Source organism: Salmo salar, chromosome ssa02 (assembly GCF_905237065.1).
Source record: "Salmo salar chromosome ssa02, Ssal_v3.1, whole genome shotgun sequence".
Taxonomy (NCBI): domain Eukaryota; kingdom Metazoa; phylum Chordata; class Actinopteri; order Salmoniformes; family Salmonidae; genus Salmo; species Salmo salar.
The window spans coordinates 70,051,337-70,071,738 of NC_059443.1; the positions used below are offsets into that span (position 1 = coordinate 70,051,337).

At 42.0% G+C, this 20,402-nt stretch overlaps 2 protein-coding genes across 4 annotated transcripts; both read right to left on the minus strand.

Annotated features, from left to right (window-relative positions):
* Window positions 1-6,986: 6,986 nt before the first annotated feature.
* On the minus strand, window positions 6,987-9,435 carry LOC106598058 (uncharacterized). Of its 2 annotated transcripts, none has more exons than XM_045708916.1 (5): window positions 9,368-9,435; window positions 9,058-9,148; window positions 8,924-8,978; window positions 8,594-8,829; window positions 6,987-8,284 (listed from the first exon to the last, which is right to left on the minus strand). In XM_045708916.1, exons 1-5 carry the CDS (start codon window positions 9,381-9,383, stop codon window positions 8,218-8,220), a joined length of 465 nt encoding a protein of 154 aa, XP_045564872.1. In that variant the 5' UTR covers window positions 9,384-9,435; the 3' UTR covers window positions 6,987-8,217. The 2 variants fall into 2 exon arrangements, with proteins under 2 accessions (XP_045564872.1, XP_045564875.1); XM_045708919.1 differs by having other exon boundaries at window positions 9,058-9,140; window positions 9,368-9,416.
* Window positions 9,436-9,440: 5 nt separating this feature from the next.
* LOC106595313 (B-cell receptor CD22) lies at window positions 9,441-19,644 on the minus strand. Of its 2 annotated transcripts, XM_045708884.1 has the most exons (12): window positions 18,932-19,642; window positions 16,291-16,334; window positions 15,026-15,103; window positions 14,426-14,761; window positions 14,045-14,263; window positions 13,586-13,918; window positions 13,259-13,474; window positions 12,678-13,019; window positions 12,346-12,574; window positions 10,324-10,666; window positions 9,983-10,212; window positions 9,441-9,632 (listed from the first exon to the last, which is right to left on the minus strand). In XM_045708884.1, the coding sequence occupies exons 3-9, from the start codon at window positions 15,078-15,080 to the stop codon at window positions 12,408-12,410; spliced, it is 1,668 nt and encodes a 555-aa protein (XP_045564840.1). In that variant the 5' UTR covers window positions 15,081-15,103; window positions 16,291-16,334; window positions 18,932-19,642; the 3' UTR covers window positions 9,441-9,632; window positions 9,983-10,212; window positions 10,324-10,666; window positions 12,346-12,407. The 2 variants fall into 2 exon arrangements, with proteins under 2 accessions (XP_045564840.1, XP_045564846.1); XM_045708890.1 differs by lacking the exons at window positions 9,441-9,632; window positions 9,983-10,212; window positions 10,324-10,666; window positions 12,346-12,574 and having other exon boundaries at window positions 12,805-13,019; window positions 13,263-13,474; window positions 18,932-19,644.
* Between the last annotated feature and the right edge of the window lie 758 nt (window positions 19,645-20,402).

The window sequence follows — 20,402 nt, forward strand, 5'->3', positions numbered from 1 at the left end:
GAACTGTGTTTCCTCAGAGGTAGGGAGGCGAGCAGGCCAGAGGTGGATGAACGCAGTGCCCTTGTTTGGGTGTAGGGCCTGATCAGAGCCTGAAGGTACGGAGGTGCCGTTCCCCTGACAGCTCCGTAGGCAAGCACCATGGTCTTGTAGCGGATGCGAGCTTCAACTGGAAGCCAGTGGAGAGAGCGGAGGAGCGGGGTGACGTGAGAGAACTTGGGAAGGTTGAACACCAGACGGGCTGCGGCGTTCTGGATGAGTTGTAGGGGTTTAATGGCACAGGCAGGGAGCCCAGCCAACAGCGAGTTGCAGTAATCCAGACGGGAGATGACAAGTGCCTGGATTAGGACCTGCGCCGCTTCCTGTGTGAGGCAGGGTCGTACTCTGCGAATGTTGTAGAGCATGAACCTACAGGATCGGGTCACCGCCTTGATGTTAGTGGAGAACGACAGGGTGTTGTCCAGGGTCACGCCAAGGTTCTTAGCACTCTGGGAGGAGGACACAAGGGAGTTGTCAACCGTGATGGCGAGATCATGGAACGGGCAGTTCTTCCCCGGGAGGAAGAGCAGCTCCGTCTTGCCGAGGTTCAGCTTGAGGTGGTAATACGTCATCCACACTGCCAGACATGCAGAGATGCGATTCGCCACCTGGTTATCAGAAGGGGGAAAGGAGAAGATTAATTGTGTGTCGTCTGCATAGCAATGATAGGAGAGACCATGTGAGGATATGACAGAGCCAAGTGACTTGGTGTATAGCGAGAATAGGAGAGGGCCTAGAACAGAGCCCTGGGGGACACCAGTGGTGAGAGCACGTGGTGCGGAGACATATTCTCGCCACGCCACTTGGTAGGAGCGACCTGTCAGGTAGGACGCAATCCAAGCGTGGGCCGCGCCGGAGATGCCCAGCTCGGAGAGGGTGGAGAGGAGGATCTGATGGTTCACAGTATCAAAGGCAGCAGATAGGTCTAGAAGGATGGGAGCAGAGGAGAGAGAGTTAGCTTTAGCAGTGCGGAGAGCCTCCGTGACACAGAGAAGAGCAGTTTCAGTTGAATGCCCAGTCTCGAAACCTGACTGATTAGGATCAACAAGGTCATTCTGAGAGAGATAGCAGGAGAGCTGGCCAAGGACGGCACGTTCAAGAGTTTTGGAGAGAAAAGAAAGAATGGATAATGGTCTGTAGTTGTTGACATCGGAGGGATCGAGTGTAGGTTTTTTCAGAAGGGGTGCAACTCTCGCTCTCTTGAAGACGGAAGGGAAGTAGCCAGCGGTCAAGGATGAGTTGATGAGCGAGGTGAGGTAGGGGAGAAGGTATCCGGAAATGGTCTGGAGAAGAGAGGAGGGGATAGGGTCAAGTGGGCAGGTTGTTGGGCGGCCGGCTGTCACAAGACGCGAGATTTCATCTGGAGAGAGAGGGGAGAAAGAGGTCAAAGCACAGGGTAGGGCAGTGTGAGCAGGACCAGCGGTGTCGTTTGACTTAGCAACGAGGATCGGATGTCGTCAACCTTCTTTTCAAAATGGTTGACGAAGTCATCCGCAGAGAGGGAGGATGGGGGGGAGGGGGAGGAGGATTCAGGAGGGAGGAGAAGGTGGCAAAGATCTTCCTAGGGTTAGAGGCAGATGCTTGGAATTTAGAGTGGTAGAAAGTGGCTTTAGCAGCAGAGACAGAAGAGGAAAATGTAGAGAGGAGGGAGTGAAAGGATGCCAGGTCCGCAGGGAGGCGAGTTTACCTCCATTTCCGCTCGGCTGCCCGGAGCCCTGTTCTATATATATAGTCTAATGTAGCCTGTTATCCATATATAGTCTAATGTAGCCTGTTGTCCATATATAGTCTCATGTAGCCTGTTGTACATATACTATTCTGTGAATATAAAGTGCTAATGAAGGACATACAGTATAATGTCCATATAAAGAACTCTGATATGGTTCAGGCTGTAGAGGTCTGTGGATGACATGAAGGTGATGCTGAGTTAGTTCATCTAAACCAACAACAGTTACTGGCAGTGCAGAGAAACAAGAACAGGCCCGACCCCGTGATCTGCATGAAGAAGAGGCGTAAAAGAGAGGCCGGAGAGAAGTCTGCCTTCTGAGGATTCGGAGGCGATCTAAAAAAAAACAATTCCCTCAAATCTGCTGGCAAACACACCACATAAACTACCAACGGGATATTAAAAACTGTAACATCTTAAGCTTCACGGAGTCGTGGCTGAACCACGACAATGTCAACATATAGCTGGCTGGTTATAAGACGTACCGGCAGGATAGAACAGCGGCGTCTGGTAAGACAAGAAGCGATGTATGTATTTTTGTAAATAACAGCTGGTGCACTATGTTGTGTCTTGAGGGCACCATTAAACTGAAGACATGTTTATCAAAATAACTCCCTGTAATTATTATCACGCGATTAAACTGATTAATCGTTTAACTGTAATTAACTAGGAGATCGGGGCACCAAGGAAAATATTCAGATTACAAAGTTATAATTTTCCTAATATAACTTTCCTATATTATAACATTATATATTATATTCTATTATAGTATAGGCCGATTATCTTCTGGTTTAAATGGTGTATTTTACCTCGCGTCCAGTCTCATTCCAAACGTCGTAAATTGTTGTATCTGCACGAATCCAGCCTTTACTAAAGTCATCCATACATCAATTGTCTTAAAATCATTTATTTACTAAACTAAGTAATTCACAGAAAGCACAGAAAACAGTAGGTATCGTTACAAAGCAATGGTAGAGGAATGTGCCCTAGTGGGCTAAACAGGCATGGCAGCATGTTTGAGTTGATAAATATTAACAATTGATATGCTAATCCTTTGCACATGAACGCTCACTCATTCGGTAACAATTGCAATCAATATATATTTACGCTCAGTGTGTCGTCGGGATCCTTGTTGGAGAGTTTTTGTCCTGTTGGAGAGTTTTTGTCCTGTTTTCTCTCTCTCGGTTAGAATGGATCTTTCAAAGCGATATTCATTAATGTCGTTATAGAATGGATGATTAGTCGGTCTTCGCGTTCAATGATATAATTTCTAGCTGCAGACTATTAATTAATATCAAAGACTTGTTATTATTCTGTCGTTCTCGATAGTCTAAAAGTTTAACCATGTGGTATAGTTAACTTTCAGTAGAGGAATTGGGGGTCAAACCTTGGCTCTCTCTTCTGAGGTAAACTGGTCTAGAGAAAGTAAATCAGGGTGGGGTTTTATAAGTGAACATAGAACAGGCTTGTCACATGACGCCTGGTCCTGTCTGTGTCCATGGGGGCGTGCCGATGCTTTGAACAGAAATACATTCTATCACATTAACTTGTTATGGATAGGGGGCAGTATTTTCACGGCCGGATAAAAAACGTACCCGATTTAATCTGATTATTACTCCTGCCCAGAAACTAGAATATGCATATAATTATTAGCTTTGGATAGAAAACACTCCAAAGTTTCTAGAAATGTTTGAATGAGTCCGATTTCAAAAAGGCTTTACAATGAAAGCAAAATATTAGATTATGTCAGCAGAGTACCCAGCCAGAAATAATCAGACACCCATTTTTCAAGCTAGCATATAATGTCACATAAACCCAAACCACAGCTAAATGCAGCACTAACCTTTGATGATCTTGTGGAAGTATCCCTTTGGCCAATCAGGAGCAAGCTGGATGGACTTCTGAGCATCTGATAAGTCAGAGGAGTAGATCTCCAAACACCCGTAGCTGTATCAATTATTCCCAAAGAACCAGAGAGAGAGAGAGAGAGAAAAGGAAAAGAGAGAAAGGCAAGGAAGGGAGAGAAAGAAAAGGGAGAGAGAGAGAGTGGGGAGAGATGGAAAGAGAGTGAGCGAGAGAGCGACAGAGATCGATAGAGAGAGAGAGTTTGGTGGGAGTATAGTGGAATTTTGTGTTGTGTACCTGTGGTGTTTTGGGTCATAGGTTAGAGGACAAGCTTTAAGGTGTTGTGTACCTGTGGACTTTGGGGTTACAGTGGATAGCCTCAGAGAACATGTCCACAGCCTGAGAGTACTGGCCCTGCTTAAACAACTGAATACCCTTCTCTGGAGGAGAACACACATATTCATTCCAGTGAATAGAAATAATAATTCTGAGACAATTGTGTTAATGTCACCTGTTAGTGAGACTCCCTTCCTCTTCACAGGGTCTGAACTCTCCACCAGAAATGAGACAACTCAGTTAACACTGCCTCTGTGTGTGTGTGCATGTGTGTGTCTTTGTGTTTGTGTGTGTGTGTTTGTGTGTGTGTGATTGGTGATTCGTTGTTAGTACACACTTTGGGAAGGGTGGAGAATAGGGACACAGACAGAAAGGGTAGGGGCCAGGGGCCAGGGGCAGAGAGAAATAGTCAAAGCCTAAATCGTTTTCCTAGATACGGTCTATGTCTTTGCCAGGGTAGAGTGATTCACATCTTTCATCAATGTCGTTTTTTTTCTTGAATTGTCACTCGACAAGTGAATTCAGACAATCCAATCAGAGAGGGAAACGTAAATATACGCCACGTGGCAGCGGATAAAAATACAGATAAAAATGACATTTAATAATGAAACTTCATCTGATTTGATAAAACTGTATTTTATTATGAATGAATACAACTGATTGACATAATAAAACAGTCATTTGTACACCCAGCTCCCCCACATGCTGAGAGGATACAGACAGATTGTCATTTTACATTGATGCTCTCAGTCATTCTGTACTCCTCATATTGTCACTTTAGTCAACTTCAATTGTATTAGTCCACTGAACATACATGTATTAGTCCACTGAACAGACATGTATTAGTCCACTGAATATACATTACTAGTCCACTGAACATATATGTATTAGTCCACTAAACATACATTATTAGTCCACTGAACATACATGTATTAGTCCACTGAACATACATGTATTAGTCCACTGAACATACATGTATTATTCCACTGCACATACATTAATTAGTACACTGAACATGCATGTATTAGTCCATGGAACAAATACTAAATGTACAAAACATTAGGAACACCTTTCCATGGCAGACTGACCAGGTGAATCCAGGTGAAGGCTATGATCCCTTATTGATGTCACTTGTTAAACAGTTCAGTCAGTGTAGATGAAGGGGAGGAGACAGGTTAAAGAAGGATTTTTAAGCCTTGAGATATGGGTTGTGTATGTGTGTCATTCAGAGGGTGAATGGGTAAAACAAAAGATTTAAGTGCATTTGAACAGGGTATGGTAGTAGGTGCCAGGCGCACCGGTTTGTGTCAAGAACTGCAAAGATGCTGGGTTTTTCATGCTCAACAGTTTCCTGTGTGTATCAAGAATGGTCAACCACCCAAAGGACATCCAGCCAACTTGACACAACTGTACGAAGCATTGGAGTCAACATGGGCCAGCATTCCTGTGGAACGCTTTTGACACCTTGTAGAGTCCATGCCCTGATGAATTTAGGCTGTACTGAGGGCAATAGTGGGGGGTGCAACTCAATATTAGGAATGTGTTCTTAATGATTGGTATACTCAGTGTATATGTATAAAATCACTGAACTGTTAATGGTCTCGTTCCAATATCCACAGTCGCACACTACTTGTTCCATCTAAGGTGGTCTAGTGTGGGTGTTAGAACACCCACACTAGACCATTACATACAATTATATACAATGCATTCGGAAAGTATTCAGACCCCTTGTCTTTTTTCAAATTTTGAAATGTTACAGCGTTATTCTAAAATAGATTAAATAAAAATACATCTTCAATCTACCACACTATCCCATAATGACAAAGCAAAAACAGGACTTTAGAAAGGTTTGCAAATTTATTAAAAATAAAAAACAGAAATACCCTATCTAGATAAGTAATCAGATCTTTTGCTATGAGACTCGAAATTGAACTCAGCTGCATCCTGTTTCTATGAATCATCCTTGAGATGCTTCTACAACTTGATTGGAGCTCACCTGTGGTAAATTCAATTGAGTGGACATGATTTGGAAAGGCACACACCTATCTATATACTGTCCCACAGTTGACAGTGCACGTCAGAGGAAAAATCATGAGGTCGAAGGAATTGTCTCTAGAACTCCAAGACAGGATTGTGCTGAGGCACAGATCTGGGGAAGGGTACCAAAACATTTCTGCAGTTTTGAAGGTCCAAGAACACAGTGGTCTCCATCATTCTTAAACAGAAGAAGTTTGGAACCACCAAGACTCTTCCTAGAGTGACCAAGAACCCGATGGTCACTCTGTCAGAGCTCCAGAGTTCCTCTGTGGAGATGGGAGAGCCTTCAAGTAGGACAGCCGTCTCTGCAGCACTCCACCAATCAGGTCTTTATGGTAGAGTGGCCAGACGGAAGCCACTCCTCAGTAAATGGCACATGAAAGCCTGCTTTGAGTTTGCCAAAAGGCACCTAAAGACTCTCAGACCATGAGAAACAAGATTCTCTGGTCTGATGAAACCAAGATTGAACTCTTTGGCCTGAATGCCAAGCGTCACTAATGGAGGAAACCTGGCACCATCCCTACAGTGAAGCATGGTGGTGGCAGCATTATGCTGTGGGGATGTTTTTCAGCGGCCGAGACTGGGAGACTAGTCAGGATCGAGGGAAAGATGAACGGAGAAAAGTACAGAGAGATCCTTGATGAAAACCAGCTCCAGATGGCTCAGGTCCTCAGACTGGTGCGAAGGTTCAACCTTCCAATAGGACAAGGACCCTAAGCACACAGCCAAGACAACGCAGTAGTGGCTTTCAGGAGAAATCTCTGAATGTCCTTGAGCGGCCTAGCCAGAGCCCGGACTTGAACCTGATCGAACATCTCTGGAGAGACCTGAAAATATCTGTTCCCATCCAACATGACCAAGCTTGAGAGGATCTGTAGATAACGGGAGAACTCCCCAAATATAGGTGTGCCAAGCTTGTAGCGTCATACCCAAGAAGACTCGAGGCTGTAAATCGCTGCCAAAGGTGCTTCGACAAAGTACTAATTAACGGGTCTGAATACTTATGTAAATGTGATATTGCAGTTTTTTTTATTTATACATTTGCAAAATTGTCTAAAAACCTTTTTGGCTCATCATTATTGGGTTTTGTGTGTAGATTGATGAGGAAAGAAAACAATTTCATCAATTTGAGAATAAGTTTGTAACATCACAAAATGTGGAAAAGGTCAAGGGGTCTGAATACTTTCTGAATGCTCTGTAAAATATAACTGGAACACAAGGTTGCCTATGTCAGAAACACAACATTTTCAACTTAAAAATATATTTAAAAAATGTTAAGGTCCCTTTCTTATTCATCATAGTTTCAAAGTCATAACTGACCCTAGATCAGAACTCCTACTCTAAGTTTCAATAGAGTAGTCTTGTGTGGCTCAGTTTGTACCTCATGGCTTTTTGGTTCCATTCCTGCTGGGACTTCCCATATGAAAAAAGTATTCATGCATGACTGTAATGACACGGAATTTGGATAAAAGTGTTTAATAAATGGCATATATTATTATATAATATTATAAACTGAGTGGTTTGGGTCCTGGATGCTGATTGGCTGAAACAGCATTTCAGAAGTCTATTTTGTATATCAGACAATATACCATGTGTATGACATAAAAATATATGTTTACTGTTCTATTTATGTTGGTAACCAGTTTAAAATAAGCCGTGGAACAGTATGTTGGTCATATACCACAAACCCCAGAAGTGCCTTATTGCCATTATAAACGTAAGCAATAAGGCCCGAGGAGGTGTGGTATATGGCCAATATATTACAGCTAAGGGCTGTTCTTATGCACAAAGCAACGTGGAGTACTTGGATACAGCCCTTAGCCGTGGTATATTGGCCACATTCAACAAACCCAGAGGTGCCTTATTTTAAACTGGTTACCAATGTAAATTCAAATGTTAATACCCATGGTATACGGTCTGATATATCATGCCTTTCAGCTAATCAGCATTCAGGGCTCAAACCACCCAGTTTATAATGGTCAATATTCCACACCCCCTCAGGCCTTATGTCACTTAGTTTAAATATACAGGTCCAGATATACAAGGTTTGTGTCAAACTTGTTCTGTTCAGGTCTTCTTGTTACTGGGTTTGTTCTGTTCAGGTCTTCTTGGTTCTGGGTTTGTTGTGTTCAGGTCTTCTTCTTTCTGGGTTTGTTGTGTTCAGGTCTTCTTGGTTCTGGGTTTGTTGTGTTTGGGTCTTCTTGGTTCTGAGTTTGTTGCGTTCAGGTCTTCTTGGCTCAGGGTTTGTTGACTGTACTGTAGAGAACAGAGGAGTCCTCCTCAGCTGATTGTGCTGCTGCGGGTCTGAAGCAGAGAAACAGAAATAAAACAAACACAGCGTCCCAAATGGTGGCACCCTATAGGGCTCTGTCTAAAGTAGTGCACTAAATAGGGAATAGAGTGACATTTAGAACAGAAGAACAGTTCCTCAAAATCATCGTCACATCACTCCCTCATTATAGACATGTCATAGTAATTGTCCTGCGATGTCCGTTGTTGGGTTCATAGTTTGGGGTTCATAGTGGTCACTAAGGGTCAACTGTTTTGCTTATTGATGACATCTCCTACAATAAACTGCAACATATGCATGACCTTCATGCAGAATATGCTCACTGGGTGGCAGCACTGGGGAGGTTGAATTTCAGAGCAGCGTACTGGACATCCTCATCCTGTTTCTGGGGCTGAGGCAGTTGGACGGTGGAATATAGAGGCACTTCCTGGTTTTTGGAGCCAGAGAAGTGGACGCTGGTGTAGTGAACATCATCCTGGTTGTCTGTGGCTGCTGTCTGTGCTGCAGTAGGGTTCATGGCCATGCTTGAGACGTTGTCATACACTGGACTAGAGTCTCCCTGATGGGGTGAGAGGACAGACAACATGAGGAGTGTAAAGTCCCACAAATACTGCACAGTCAACACAGTCATCTTCTGATTCCAACAGACTCACCTGTCCGTTGTCTGCTGTGTCTCTTGTGTCAGAGGTGGTATTGGAGGACTTCTTCCTGTTTTGTAAACAAATGAATGAATGAATGAATGAATTAATCTTCTAAAGTGAAATAATAAACAACCAAAAAAACTCACCTGAACCACATGAGTCCAGAGAGACAGAGGATGAGAACCAGAACAACCACTATGATTCCTACAGCTGCATTCATAACTGAGGTCTGTTTCCCTATAATAAAATATAGATGATATGAGTACACAGCATGTTCTAATGAACTGAACGTTATTATAATAATAAAATAGAATATCAATATAATACTTGTTAATATTTGGGGATTTTATAAATAAACCTGTAGTTATAAACAAAAGTGTAATAATCTAAAGTATAATTATTAAGATATATCTTGAAAAGTAATTTTGTATTGAGGTATTAAAGATGAAACTTTACCTGCTACAATGATCATCAGAGCTGTAGAGTTATGAGATGCTATTGTATTCTCAGCCTCACAGTAATATTCTCCCTCTGTCCTCAGAGCTGATGTTAGTGATGCTGTAACTCTGTCCTGATGCTTTTGGTGAGGCTACATTCTTCTTGTACCAGGTGTATTTGTCCACAGGTGGGTTGGCATCACTGCTGCAGGTCAGAGTCACTGAACTGCCCTCCACTATTTCACCAGAGGGACTGACTGACACTGAGGTGTTCTTTGGACCATCTAGTAAAGCAGAATTTGTCAGAGGGTTAGGACTATAGTATACTACCTCAAATGACGTCATGTGTAAAATTAATTATATCTAAAGTCAGAGGACTATCTAAAACTATCACTTACAAAAAAACATGAACAAGAATACATTTGGAGATACTTTAGGACTTGGGTGTCTACTAAATTATTCTTCAAGTGTTTGAGGTACTGAACATTCTAACTATAGACATGCATACATCTATGACATTGTCTGTAAATTCTATGTAATGATGAATATTGATAGATAAAGCAGTAATACCCTTCTCATTCATATTAAATTATTGATACTTGCTAAGTAGAATACTAGTTTAATTCATACTCACACACTGCAGGAGAGGGGAAGTCCTCGTGGTGTTTTCAGCACAGGAGTAACTATCCGCAGAATGACCCAACACTACTAAGTTATTACTAGAGTGTTGTTGGGAAGTGGGCTCATCGAGACGTTGTCCGTTCTTGTACCAGATGTAGGTGGGGTTGTCAGTCAGAGTACAGGTGGTGCTACAGGTCAGTGTCTTCTGTCCCTCTGCAGCAGGAGTCACCTTCACCTGCAGACCTGAAACAATATGTATAAAACCACATACACCTCTGTGTTAACAGGATGGTTAATATATTTTCTCCTGTAATTCAATATGATATACAGTTGTATCATACAGTGTAGTATTACCTGTGACAGACAGAGTTGTTCCTGGGAAACTATGACCCCATTCAAAGCTGTTTGTTTTAAAAGTGAAGCGATACTCAGCTGAGTCCTCCTCTATCAGATCTGAGATTCTCAGAATGGAGGGACCTTCATTTCTCCATGTCTCTTTGTCAGTGTACTTCACACGACCTGTATACCCTGGGTCTCTGGTTAGGTCTTCAGGGGTCGACTTATCACTTCTAAACCAGAATGTTGATGTGGTGGAATAATCCAACATAAGTACAGGATATGTCCACTGTTGACCCCTTCAAGACACAGATTCTCCTCTTGGTGTAAGTCACTCTGTTGCAGCTCTGACCCTGAACACCTGAAACACAGTGACATAAAAAGAGATCAACTAGATTATATTCTCAGTTCTTTCTAGAAATGCTAACAGTTCTCTTACTACAAGTGAAACCAACACAGACAAAGATATACAGTTTATACAGTTTTACAATGATGTATTTGGGATAAATCTATTTATTTTTTGCATTGGGGAGGATTGTGTGTTTTATTACATTCAGCCCAGGATCTCCACATCCGGCTTCTTCACCTGCGGGATCATCTGAGAACAGCCACCCAGACAGCTGATGAAAGTGGGGAGTATTTCTGTCTGTTATAAAGCCCTTTTGTTGTGAAAAACTCAGTCTGATTCGCTGGGCCAGGCTCCCCAGTGGGTGGGCCTGTGCCCTCAAGCCCACCCATGGCTGTGACCCTGCCCAGTTATGTGAAATCCATAGATTAGGGCCTAATTTACTTATTTCAATTGACTGATTTCTTTATATGAACCCTAACTCAGTAAAATATTTGAAATTGTTGCATGTTGCGTTTGTTTTTGTTCAGTATAATTATATATGTATTTATGTTTAACATAGGGACCACAATGGAAATACGTCCCTGACTTTATTGTGCAATCGTGGTCACTTAAAAAAATATTGTGTATGTATGTATTTTTTTTACTGACTGTCACAAGGGTCGTCGAAAGGGGACCAAGGCGCAGCGTGTTAAGTGCTCATATTTCCTTTATTAATGATAACACTTCAACAAAATAACAAAAACGACAGCCAACAGTTCCGTCAGGTACATAGACAAAACGGAAAACAACTACCCACAAAACCCAAAGGCAAAACAGGCTTCCTAAGTATGGCTTCCAATCAGAGACAACGATTGACACCTGCCTCTGATTGGAAACCATACCTGGCCAAAACATAGAAAACAAAACATAGAAATAGAAATCTAGAAAAAACCCACATATAAAAAGAAAACCCAAAACCACCCAAAACAACCACCTGTCACGCCCTGACCACTCTACTATGGAAAATGACCTCTTACAAGGGTCAGGACGTGACACTGACAAATAAAACCAATCAGTCAATCAATCCAAACTGTGCAGCAGCCATTTGATGAATGGAAAGAGACATTTGTTACAAAACACCAAAACGTTTAATGACATTCAGAGATTGTCAAGAGAAGCCTTCGATACTGGTTAAGACTACAAGGTAGGGAGGGATGTATTCTCTGTTTGTCCAGATTTACATTGTCTATTTATTGTGGTGTTGAAAACACAAACCATGATATTTAAGTGCCCGAAGTTGGTACGCTTTGCTTATTGGTTGTGTGGTGCATTGGCACAGAAACCTGTTGGTGGAAAATTCATTGCATATATTTTGTATATGATCGTAGCGTAATGAAACAGGCAGGCAGGTTAAGCTTGTCTGTAGTGGTCGGGAACCGTCAAACTTCGGGCCCACAGCCCTGCGTGGCATCGACCATGCCACAAAAGCATGCTGAAGTGGCAAAGTCGATATTCACGTTTAAAAAATACAGTTATTTTTTTATTTGTGGTCGTAAACATTATTTTGCATAATTTCTATGAGGGGGAGGGTGTTCAATTTATTTTACAGTACAATAGGAGGGTCATGTGAAAATATTTTCAACTTCGGAGACCAGCCCCATTTCGTCTCGTCCCCCAACAAATTTTGATTTGTCCCTTAAATAAACACTCACAAACTGCAGGAGAGTGGAGATCCTCATGGCCTTTTACAGCACAGGAGTAGCTGTCTTCATAGTTAATGGAGACTGGGTCTTTGTACTGGGGGGGAGGTGCTCTCATCTAGATGTTGTCCGTTCTTGTACCAGATGTAGGTGGGGTTGGGGTTACTCAGAGTACAGGTGGTGCTACAGGACAGTGTCTTCGACTCTGAACTCCATTCAGGAGTCACCTCCACCCGAGAACCTGAATTAAAGGAGAGCAAAAAAAAGGGTACATGGTTCAGAATTGGTGTTAATTATTAACGTCATGACTCTTCAAAACTTTATAATGTGTTATGCATTGTTACCGGTGACAGTCAGAGTTGTTCCATGGAAGCTGTACCCCCATCTTGCCTTATCAGTTGTAAATCTAAACTTGTACTCAGTTGAGTCACTCTCTCTCAGGTCTGTGATTCTCAGGGTGGAGTCCTTTTCTGTTTGTCGATAGTATTCCACACGACTTGTATACTCTGAGTCCTGGCTCAGGTCTTTAGTTACACCAGACTCCCATTTGTTGAACCAGGATACTTCTGTGAGGTTATGCCAACTGGGATGTGTGTAAAAGCATGATATGTCCACGGTTGACCCTTTCAAAGCACAGATACTCTGATGGGTGTAAGTCACATTCATACAGCTCTCACCCCGAACACCTGAAACAAAATGAAGCTGATCAATTCCTGAAACGATAATGAGAATAGTTTCAAGTGTTTCAGATGTATTGGACAGGTTGATTTTGAATTTTAAAATAATATTGACATACATGTACATACATCTATAAAACTGTTTATCATTCCAATGTATATTGTTAAGAATATTGATAGAGAAAGTAATACCATTCTTATTGGTTCTAAATGATACTACATAAAATACTAGTTTCATTCATACTAACACACTGCAGGAGAGTGGTGATCCTCATGGCCTTCTACAGCACAGGAGTAACTGTCTGAATAATAACTATTGACAGAGTACTGCTGGGAAGTGGGCTCATCTAGACGTTGTCCGTTCTTGTACCAGATGTAGGTGGGGTTGTCAGTCAGAGTACAGGTGGTGATACAGGTCAGTGTCTTCTGTCCCTCTGCAGCAGGAGTCACCTTCACCTGCAGACCTGAAACAATATGTATAAAACCACATACACCTCTGTGTTAACAGGATGGTTCATTTATTTTCTCCTGTAATTCAATATGATATAGAGTTGTATCATACAGTGTAGTATTACCTGTAACAGACATAGTTGTTCCTGGGAAACTATGACCCCATTCAAAGTAGTATGTTTTAAAAGTGAAGCGATACTCAGCTGAGTCCTCCTCTATCAGATCTGAGATTCTCAGGGTGAAGGGACCTTTGTATGTTCCAGTGTACTCAACACGACCTGTATACCCTGGGTCTCTGGTTAGGTCCTCAGGTGTCGACTTATCACTTCTAAACCAGAATGTTGATGTGGTGGAATAATAACCAACATAAGTACAGGATATGTCCACTGTTGACCCCTTCAAGACACAGATTCTCCTCTTGGTGTAAGTTACTCTGCTGCAGTCCTGACCCTGAACACCTGAAACATAGTGACATAACAAGAGGTCAACAGGATTCTATTCTCAGTTCTTTCTAGAAATGCTAAAAGTTCTCAAATGACAGAGTGAAACCAACACACAGTATAATGTGTTAAATGCACACTCACACACTGCAGGAGAGTGGAGATCATCATGGCCTTTTACAGCACAGGAGTAACTGTCTTCATAGTTACTGTAGACTGGGTCTTTGTACTGGGGGGAGGTGCTTTCATCTAGATGTTGTCCGTTCTTGTACCAGATGTAGGTGGGGTTGTCAGTCAGAGTACAGGTGGTGCTACAGGTCAGTGTCTTATCCTGATGTCCATCAGTCACCTTCACCTGAAGACCTGGAGAAAAAACAAAATCACTGTAAATCCCTTTATCACTGACTTATCACTCTAATTCAAAGATGGAAGAAATCCTATGTTATACAGACTATCATACATACACACCACAACAATTGTCCAGAACTAATTGTAATTGAACATAATAGCAGGTTTTTACTGTACCTGTGACAGACAGAGTGACTCCAGGACTTCCAGTATATGTCCCTCCTTCCTGATCTGTTAATAATCTGAACCTGTACGTAGATGAGTCTCTCTCTCTCAGGTCTGTGATTCTCAGGGTGCAGTCTTTCTCCTTATCCCCATGATACTCCACATGACCTGCATATTCTGGGTCCAGACCTATATCTTCAGTCTCCATTTTAGTGAACCAGAAGTTTGATGTGACTTTATGACCTCTGGGATATCTGAAAGAGCAGGTCAGCTTCACTGTTGACCCCTTCAAGACACAGATACTCTGAGTGGTGTAAGTCACACTCCAGCCATTCTGCCCCAGTACAACTGAAACACAGTCACACAACACAACATTTATTAAATGGAAATTTAGCAAAAATGGCTCTCACTAACAGTAATGTTGGTCCACATTTTGTTGACATAGTTGCTGAGTTGAGTGTGAATGGAAACCACAGATAAGCATCTCTGAATGAGGAGTGAAAGACAACTATAAAAAGAGAAGTAGATACGCCAAACAGAACAACAGAATAACATTATGGCTCTTAACCTTTTAGACATGTTTGTAAATTGAAAACAGTTATGACACCATACCTGCCACAGACCAGAGAAAGACAACCAACATACTTCCTGCTGTTCTCAAGGTCATTGTTGCATCTCCCAACCTGTAGTCTCAGAAACATAAACAACAACTCACTCTATAGCTGGTGAATAACTACATAATCATCATCATCATTATCAACAACAACAATCACTTATTGAACAGATGTGTAGTACTGTAAACACATATTTCTACATTGATTGTTCTGAAGCTGTTTTATTCTCAGAACCCCAAATATAGGAGGATAAATGTTCAATCCTCTACGATCCGTCAAGCTGTACAGCAGCCTAAAGACTGACCACCAGGTTCAATGATATCTCCTATCCCCAAGCTGTGAGGCTAAACAGCAAGTGACTCAAACACACACACACACACAACACACACACACACACACACACACACACACACACACACACACACACACACACACACACACACACACACACACACACACACACACACACACACACTCACTCTCTCACACACACACACACACACAGAGAGAGAGAGAACATCTGTTGGGAGGCCCGTAAGGCCCATGGAGTCTGTATCAAAGTCTAGAGAGCTGGTTGTTATGGATGTAGAAAAGTTAAAACACATCCTACACAGTATAGATGTCAACACTACTCCCTATCAGTCTGGTCCTGAAGGGCCCTCAGATAAATCCACTGTGTCACACACACACACACACACACACACACACACACACACACACACACACACACACACACACACACACACACACACACACACACACACACACACACACACACACACTCACTCACTCACTCACTCACTCACTCACCACTCACTCACTCACTCACTCACTCACTCACTCACTCCCACTCACTCACTCACTCACTCACTCACTCACTCACTCACTCACTCACTCACTCACTCACACACACACACACACAGAGTGCATCTGTAGTGAAGGCCCATGGAGTCTGTATCAAAGTCTAGAGAGCTGGTTGTTATGGATGTAGAAAAGTTAAAACACACATCCTACACAGTATAGATGTCAACACTACTCCCTATCAGTCTGGTCCTGAAGGGCCCTCAGATAAATCCACTGTTTCATTCACACAATCACCCACGCCGGGGGAGACACTTTATGAATACTGGCCCTGATGTAACAACCAAAACACAGCTCAAAACATAACAAGAAGTAAATGATACATTACCCTCAAGTATATGACTTATGACTAAAAACAAATAACCCAAAACTATACTTCAAGATATTGTCAAGAGTACTTACAGAGTGAAGTGAAGGGGAGAGGACTTGTACAGTGAGTCAACTGACTGGTAGTGAGTGAAAACAAGAAGTAAGTGTTGACACATTATAAAAGCAGTCAGAACACAAGTAGCTAATGCAGAACTGTCCTCCCTGTTTAATTAAGACATTAACATAAATGACAACCAGACCAGCAAGTCAGAAAAGTGCTGTTACTGTATTTTAACAGAAATTGTGAAAAAGACGAGCCTGGCCCTACAATTATTTTATTTAAAAAATGTGTCCATTTCCAATGTGATCTTTATACAACATACAGAACCATGTAAACAATGTGTTGACTGTACTATTGTCAGAGCTATCCTTGATAGCAGGAAAGGGGTAGAGTCAAGTGCAGGAGACTGAGGTCCGTTTGAACAGATGTTTAATAATCACCGATAAATAAAGTCGCCACAAGGCAGGGTGCGCAGAACACAAGACAGGACAGCTCCAAAATAAAAACACACGGGGCGCAGCCCGGCAACCCTAATGCCTAATCCAAAAATTACGCTGCGTAGCTGAAGCAGCGCAAAATGCCGACTACCACACAGAACATGACATGTAATAATCCCGCACGAATTCCCAAACAAAAAAGACAAACAGATGCGGACCTAGACAGACAAAACCAAAAGACACAGAAACGTAGATCGGTGGCAGCTAGTAGGCCGGCGACGACGACCGCCGAGCACCGCCCAACCGTGGAGGGGCGCCACCTTCTGTGGACGCTGTGACAACTATTTATAACGTTAACAATTTATTGTGTTGCCTTGCCATTCTGAGTTCTGTATATACAGGTCAAAGTTCCATGATGTCATCCAATTAGAACCCATTTAATTTATACACCCATGACCGTCACTCCTCATCAGCTGCATCAAAGTGGTACTGAAGGTTCCAGTGTTCTAGACTAGAGGTCTACCTACTGACATCTCAACATTACTGCACCATCCATTCCTGATGTCCTCATTCATTTTGGAAGTAATAGGAATAAAATGAACGGTGTTGCCGTCATTCCAGCCATCACAATGAGTCCATCCTCCAATATATCCACTCACCAGTCTCCTCTGCTGTACAGTACTGCTAGTAGTTTTATCTAGCAGAAGCATCAATGAACATCACCATAGTCTGCTGTTTAGACTGTGTGGTCTGTTGTATTCTGCTGTCCATAAATAATGCCATTTAGAAGACTCAACTATCCAAAGCAATTTATAGCCGTGTGCATATATTTTACATATGGCTGGTCCTGGGAATCAAACCCATTATGATGTAGGTGCCATGATCTACCATCTGAGTTACAGAGGACCATATTCTGTATAGTCTAATGTGCATCTATAGATTTCTAATATGATTCAGGAGGCCTGTGAGAGGACAGACAGGAAAGTAGAATAGGGAAGTGAAACTGAGTGTATGCTTCTAAACCAACAAAATCACAATCCATCACTGTATCTCATGTTAATACTACTCCTAAACACAACCCACCATCACTGTGTCTCATGTTAATACTACTCCTAAACACAACCCACCATCACTGTGTCTCATGTTAATACTACTCCTAAACACAACCCACCATCACTGTGTCTCATGTTAATACTACTCCTAAACACATCCCACCATCACTGTCTCATGTTAATACTACTCCTAAACACATCCCACTCTCACTGTCTCATGTTAATTCTACTCCTAAACACAACCCACCATCACTGTATCTCATGTTAATACTACTCCTAAACACAACCCACCATCACTGTGTCTCATGTTAATACTACTCCTAAACACAACCCACCATCACTGTGTCTCATGTTGATACTACTCCTAAACACAACCCACCATCACTGTATCTCATGTTAATACTACTCCTAAACACAACCCACCATCACTGTGTCTCATGTTAATACTACTCCTAAACACAACCCACCATCACTGTGTCTCATGTTAATACTACTCCTAAACACAACCCACCATCACTGTGTCTCATGTTAATACTACTCCTAAACACAATCCACCATCACTGTGTCTCATGTTAATACTACTCCTAAACACAACCCACCATCACTGTGTCTCATGTTAATACTACTCCTAAACACAACCCACCATCACTGTGTCTCATGTTAATACTACTCCTAAACACAACCCACCATCACTGTGTCTCATGTTAATACTACTCCTAAACACAACCCACCATCACTGTGTCTCATGTTAATACTACTCCTAAACACAACCCACCATCACTGTGTCTCATGTTAATACTACTCCTAAACACAACCCACCATCACTATATCTCATGTTATACTACTCCTAAACACAACCCACCATCACTGTGTCTCATGTTAATACTACTCCTAAACACAACCCACCATCACTGTGTCTCATGTTAATACTACTCCTAAACACACCCCACCATCACTGTGTCTCATGTTAATACTACTCCTAAACACAACCCACCATCACTGTGTCTCATCTTAATACTACTCCTAAACACAACCCACCATCACTGTGTCTCATGTTAATACTACTCCTAAACACAACCCACCGTCACTGTGTCTCATGTTATACTACTCCTAAACATAACAATCTACTATAATCTAACACTGTCTGAGCTTAAGCTTTTTAAGATATTGTCAAGCTTACTTACAGAGTGAAGGGGAGAGAGGTCTTGTAATGAACTATTTGTCAGTCTGAGGAAACAGACACTGACTGTGAGGTATGAGGTCTGTGGTTGACATAACTTTGAAGTCGTGAAAGACCATAGAGTTGGATAAAAGGCACACTAGCTACAAAGGCTGTTTAAACATGGGCATAACGTTGTATGCATCCTTCCAGTTTGTTTATCGACTGTCATTAAAATCATGGAGGTTGAAGAAGAAGAAATTGACTACTTTAAAATAGATTAATACTACTCCTAAACACAGTTGCGCTGCCGATATTGTAACAGAAGCCATCATGAAAAGATGCAATCTGTGCCCTCTATCCAACTCTATGTCAGTGACCAAGATGCTGATTCAGAGATGGCTTCCTTCCTCATTCAAACAGGCTGTGTTCAAGAGCATCAAAACTGTGACGTGTGACGGGTAAATTCTGACTGACTGACTGATCTACAAATCACCTTGCATGATAAATAACTACTTCAGATTATTTGTAGATCAGTCAGTCTTGACTCGCCTTTAAAGTCGGCTGCAATGTCAAACGCGGCCACATTTACATGCTTGACAGCCAATGATGTCATACAATATTATAATAACTGTGGAATACGTTTCAAATCTTTCTTTTTTTATGACAGGCTAACCTGCAATATTTAACTTCTTATGGATGGTGGCAGTATTGAGTAGCTTGGATGACTGACGTGCCCAGAGTAAACTGCCTGCTACTCACTCCCAGAAACTAGGATATGCATATTATTAGTAGATTTGGATAGAAAACACTCTGAAGTTTATAAAACTGTTTGAATGATGTCTGTGAGTATAACAGAACTCATACGGCAGGCAAAAACCTGAGAAAAAATCCAAACAGGAAGTGGTCTGCAGGACTTCAATTAATTCCCTATTCAAACTACAGTGTCTGTGGGGTCATTGTGCACTTCCTAAGGCTTCCACTAGATGTCAACAGTCTTTAGAACCTTGTTTGAGGCTTCTACTGTAAAGTGATGATGAATAAGAGCTACTGGAGTCAGAACACTGCCAGCAGGTCATGAGCCTCAGGCATGCACTTTCACATGAGAGGTACCTCAGTTCCATTGCATTTCTGAAGACAAAGGATTTCTCCGGTTGAAAGTTTATTGCGGATTTGCGATAAAAACATCCTAAAGATTGATTCTATACATCGTTTGACATGTTTCTACGAACTGTAATGGAAATTTTTGAGTTTTCGTCTGACATGCGCGTCCTGAATTTGGATTTGTGAACTGAAGGCGCGAACAAAAAGGAGGTATTTGGACATAAAGGATGGACTTTATCGAACAAAACAAAAAAAAATTGTGGACCTGGGATTCTTGGGATTGCATTCTGATGAAGATCATCAAAGGTAAGTGAATCTTTATAATGCTATTTCTGACTATTGTTGACTCCAACATGGCGGACATATTGTATGGCATGTTTTTGTGTCTGAGC